The sequence below is a fragment of the Triticum dicoccoides genome, chromosome 4A (assembly GCF_002162155.2).
Source record: "Triticum dicoccoides isolate Atlit2015 ecotype Zavitan chromosome 4A, WEW_v2.0, whole genome shotgun sequence".
In the NCBI taxonomy this organism is placed as follows: domain Eukaryota; kingdom Viridiplantae; phylum Streptophyta; class Magnoliopsida; order Poales; family Poaceae; genus Triticum; species Triticum dicoccoides.
In genome coordinates this window covers 592,636,872-592,642,297 of record NC_041386.1, presented here as the reverse complement: position 1 = coordinate 592,642,297, position 5,426 = coordinate 592,636,872, and the positions used below count along the sequence as shown (strand labels likewise).

At 44.7% G+C, this 5,426-nt stretch overlaps 1 protein-coding gene across 1 annotated transcript in view; it reads left to right on the top strand.

The window, feature by feature from the left end:
- The first annotated feature begins 5,027 nt into the window (after nucleotides 1–5,027).
- The window catches only part of LOC119283728 (growth-regulating factor 9-like), a 4,341-nt gene continuing 3,942 nt past the window's right edge, over nucleotides 5,028–5,426 (top strand). The window contains exon 1 of the mRNA XM_037563151.1: nucleotides 5,028–5,121. Coding sequence (XP_037419048.1) covers nucleotides 5,028–5,121 — 94 coding nt within the window. The remainder of the gene's footprint in view (nucleotides 5,122–5,426) is intronic.

Genomic DNA, 5,426 nt, shown 5'->3' with positions numbered 1-5,426 from the left:
CCGGAACAAGTCAGGGGGGTCCCTGAGGCAGCCACGAGATAGGGGGGTGCGCCCCCACCCTCGTGTTGGCCTCGGGACTCCCCTGGTCCATCTCCGGTACCCCGTGGGCTTCTTCTGGTCCAAAAACAATCTCCGTGAATTTTCAGGTCAATTGGACTCCGTTTGATTTTCCTTTTCTGTGATACTCAAAAACAAGAAAAAAAACAGAAACTGGCACTAGGCTCTAGGTTAATAGGTTAGTCCCAAAAATTATATAAAACATCATATAAAGGCCCATTAAACATCTAAGATGGGTAATATAATAGCATGAATACTTCATAAATTATAGATACGTTGGAGACGTATCAATTATCATTCTTGGATGTTTTATAATCATTTTATAGTCATTTTATATCATTTTTTGGTACTAACCTATTGACATAGTGCCAAGTGCAATTTGCTGTTTTTTGCTTGTTTTTACATCACAGAAAATCAATACCAAATGGAGTCCAAATGCAGCGACACTTTTTGTTGATTTTTTATGGACCAGGAGACACCCAATGGGCCGAAGAAGCACCTAGGGGGTACCCCGAGGGGGGCACAACCCACCAGGGCGCGCCTAGGCCCCCAAGCGCGCCCAGGTGGGTTGTGCCCACCTCGGTGGCCTCCCGCACCACCTCTTTGCTCTATAAATGCCCCAATATTCTAGAAACCCTAGGGGAGTCGACGAAAATCAATTCCAGCGGCCGTAGTGTCCAGAACCACTAGATCCAATCTAGACACCATCACAGAGGGGTTCACCACTTCCATTGGTGCCTCTCCGATGATGCGTGAGTAGTTCTTTGTAGACCTTCGGATCCGTAGTTAGTAGCTAGATGGCTTCCTCTCTATCGTTTGATTTTCAATACAATGGTATCTTGGAGATCCATATGATGTAACTCTTTTGCGGTGTGTTTGTTGTGATCCGATGAACTTTGAGTTTATGATCAGATCTATCTCTTTTTATCCATGAAAGTTATTTGAGTTTCTTTTATCTCTTATATGCATGATTGCTTATAGACTCGTATTTCTTCTCCGATATTTGGGTTTTTTTTGGCCAACTTGATCTATTTATCTTGCAATGTGAAGAGGTGCTTTGTAGTGGGTTCGATCTTACGGTGCTTGATCCCAGTGACAGAAGGGGAACCGGCATGTATGTATCGTTGCTACTAAGGATAAAACGATGGGGTCTATTTCTACATAAATAGATCTTGTCTACATCATGTCATCATTCTTATTGCATTACTCCATTTCTCCATGAACTTAATACACTAGATGCATGCTGGATAGCGGTCGATGTGTGGAGTAATAGTAGTAGATGCAGGCAGGAGTCTGTCTACTAATCTTGGACGTGATGCCTATATAATGGTCATTGTCTCGATATCATCATGATTATTTGAAATTCTATCAATTGCCCAACAGTAATTTGTTTACCCACCATTTGCTATTTTTCTCGAGAGAAGCCACTAGTGAAACCTACGGCCCCCGGGTCTCTTTCTCATATTATTTGCCTTTGTGATCTATTTTATTTGCCTTTTATTTTCAAATTTATTAAACCAAAAATACAAAATACCTTGCTGCAATTTATTTTATTTGGTGTTCGATCTATCAATCTACTACAATTTATTCACGTTCGTTTGCCAATTTCTGGCGCCGCTACCGGAAAGGGATTGACAACCCCTTTTACACGTCGGGTTGCGAGTATTTGTTGTTTGTGTGCAGGTGTCGTTTACGTATTGCTGCTTGGTTCTCCTACTGGTTCGATAACCTTGGTCTCATCACTGAGGGAAATACCTACCGTCGCTGTGCTGCATTATCCCTTCCTCTTTGGGGAAATACCGACGTAGTTTCAAGTCGCATCATACATCATCTTGTAACTAACTTCTTAGTCATTTTGCTTGCAAGCTTCTTGTGATGCTATACTACAAAGAGGGCCCAGAGATACCTCTCCGTCATACGGAGTGACAAGTCCCAAACTAAATTCACGCTAACTCAACAGACACCTTCGAAGATACCTGTAGAGCACATTTATGATCACCCAGTTACGTTGTGACGTTTGATAGCATTTAAGGTATTCCTCTGGTATCCGGGAGTTGTATGATCTCATGATCGAAGGAATATGTATTTGACATTAAGAAAGCAGCCGCAAAAACTGAATGATCATATGCCTAACGGTTGGGCCTTGTCCATCACATCATTCTCTTAATGATGTGATCTCGTTATCATATGACAACTCATGTCTATGGTCAGGAAACCTTAACCATCTTTTGATCAACGAGCTTGTCTAGTAGAGGCTTACTAGGGACTTAGTATTTGCTTATGTATTCATTCATGTATTTAAGTTTCCAATCAATACAATTATAGTATGAATAATAAACCTTTATCATGGTTAAGGAAATATAATAATAACCACTTTATTATTGCCTCTAGGGCAAATTTCCAACTGTGTTGTCTTATTTGCACGTGGCATCGTCGGTGTTAGATTTGGAGATGTTGGTTGTCTAGTTGTTGCTTGGGCTGCTTCCCTGGTTCGCGAGTTTAGTTGTGTTTTTTCTTTATTTGGGTCGAGCATCTTTTGTCTCTCTGCTTCAGCAACCATGTCCATGCCTCTTGCGTTCGTGCCATGGGTTGTACCACCCCCTGTACTCACTCTAACTTCTTCTATCAATGAAGTGATACACAAGCTTTGCGTATTCATGAAAAAAGCTTTCATTGCAGGAAGTGCAACAAAGGTGAAGAAGAAAAGGAGTGGAAACTACAAACAAACAAGTTGAAGATTTGCATCAACACATCAAAACTGTCGGTTCACACATTATTCATATTCGTCAACTATCTCACTGATGCCCATGATATGGAATTCATCCTCAGGTATGATTAGTTACCCTCCATGTTATTATTTTGATCCACATATGCAATATAATTTCTTACGCCGTGAGAGGGTATTACCTCATCCCTATACATTCGATTAGCTGCACTTTTATTGCTAATCCAATACATTATTATCGTCCTAAGTGTAAATATGGTCGAATATACTTATTGCCATTAGCACATAAAAATGGCCAATGGAGTGTTAACATCGTCCTTGGAACAAACTCGACGCAAGTTATTTTTTGGCACACGAGCTTTGCCAAACAAATTGGGGCATATGTTGATACCGGATTTTATCATGATAGAAAACGTAAAATAAGATGGCCTCAAATTAATTAGTGTCCACTATGAAACCCTTGTGCCAACAAAACTAACAAATTTAATGTTTGGGTCATCTCAATCTGAGTTCATCTCGAGGGCCAAAATAGTGCTCGTGGTGCTGAAAGTTGTTGCTCGGTTAATTACACACCGAAGATCACATCAGATGGAAAAGCTTCTTCTTGTTTAGGAAAACGGTTTTGATATTTGGATCCTCTCAATCCAAGATCGCATGCAAAAGTTACAACCAAGATAATGTGGCCCGACCACATGTAAAAAAGTGACGTCCGGCATGAGACATCATGTATACCCATGTCTGATACATGGCTCCAGCCATCACTTTTTTGGCGGGAGTGATTCGATTCTTAAGATGACCTGCGATCAAAAAGCGTTCAACATGAAATTTCTTATTTTGCTTTTTGGATCATTTTAATCCGAATTCGTTTGTGGCATGTGGATCTCGAAAACCGAACTACTGTCTTAGGCTCACGTATAATCCGAGTTCAGTTTATTTGAATTTGGGGTCCTTCTCTTGTACGGAAGTCTAGCGGTCTCATAAATAGGTAAGAAATGATGGTTAATTGGACAACACGCAATCGATTAATCAATCTATCATCTTTTATCTTTGATCTCTTCTCATTTACCCTAGTTTTCTTCTTCCTCATTATTCGTTGTTCTACTTGTTGCAAGGCAACGATCCACGAGGCCTGGGGGCGACTATGTCGACTTATGGTAGACCATAGCCGTTGCGCGGCCCGACGGGTCTCTCCCGGACGTGATGGGGTTTCGGGTCCTCAAAAACCTCGCCGGCTTGGCTAGCGCACCGCGCTCTCGACGAGGCTCCTACTCCGACGTGTCCCGCGTATCACGCTCGACGTCGGGGGCTCACGGTGTTGTATTTGTGTGTGAACAACACGTACCATAGATTTTTTTTTTTTAAAAAAAGGAGAATGACCTCCGACCTCTGTATCTGGGAGATGCATGCAGCCACAACCATAGATAGGCCCAACCGTAGGTGGACGGGCTAGGGCTAGGGCTAGAGTACATTATCCCGGAAAAAAAAGGAGGGGGCAGAGTACATTGAAATCGTCGCCTCCTTCTCCACCAGTCCAAACATTTTCGTCTTGCTCTATTTATTTTGCGCTTTTAGTTTAGGGGGTTCCTTCTTTACCCTTTCTCTTTCGAGAAAATTCTTTAGCTTGGACGTTGTTGGAGGGTCACCACCCGTGCCCCGTTGGTGGTCAGGAGAAGCAAATGAACCCCGGCCGGCCCGGCCGGCCTGTTTGAAACTTGTTTGGTAATAAATGAATGAGCTGCGAGATACCGTAATGGTCACATCGTTCCCCGGGTGTCACATAAATCGGGAACCGGCCGAGGAGTACAACCGAGCGCACTTGGTGGGTTTTTTTTTTTTTTTGATAACCTTGGTGGGGGTTATTACTACAAGGGACAAAGCTCGCAACAAAGAGACTGCCCGGGGGGACCCACACCAGACCAGACCGCTTGTGTTCAGCTCACATGATGCCCGCCCGCCCGCCCGGAAGAGACATGCATGCGTCGCCGCCGCGTACGTACATATACATGCACACATACGTGATTCCTCAGGGTATACAAGACAAGCATTGGCAGCACAATGCCGTGCCGGCGAGCCGCTGCGTCCGGGTGCCGGCGCCGCGTGGGAGACGGCGGCGAGCGGCGCACGGGCGGCGCGAGCGAGCGAAGCCGAGGGAGGAAGGGAGGGGAGGCGCAATGAATGAAGGCGGGCCTTGAAAAGCGTCACCTCAACCTCGTGACCGCGCAGGGTGACGGGTGATGCGACGGGGATGGGGGCCTCCTGCCTGCACCTGCCGGCACGCCACGCCACGCAGCCGCACTGCCAGAGCTCGCTCCTGCACGCGCCGTGCTTTGCGTGCCGATGTGCGCGCGCATACATACCCGCCGCTCTCTCTCTCTCTCTTTTCCTTAGGAAAGAAATCAGATGTATTACAAAAGGTTCTGCCAAAAATACAAAGTACCTCAAACATGATAAAATTACATCAAGATTCCAACATCATCGAACAACCACATCAAATCCACGAGAAAACCTTAACCTCACCATCTCAAAGAGACAGCAGGAAGCGCCACCATCCCTCCGAGAAAGTGAATCTACCCCGAAACTCCGTCGACTACGTCCAAACAAACAAATAAGCTCGAGTACCACCGAAACCCGCAAGACAAACTCG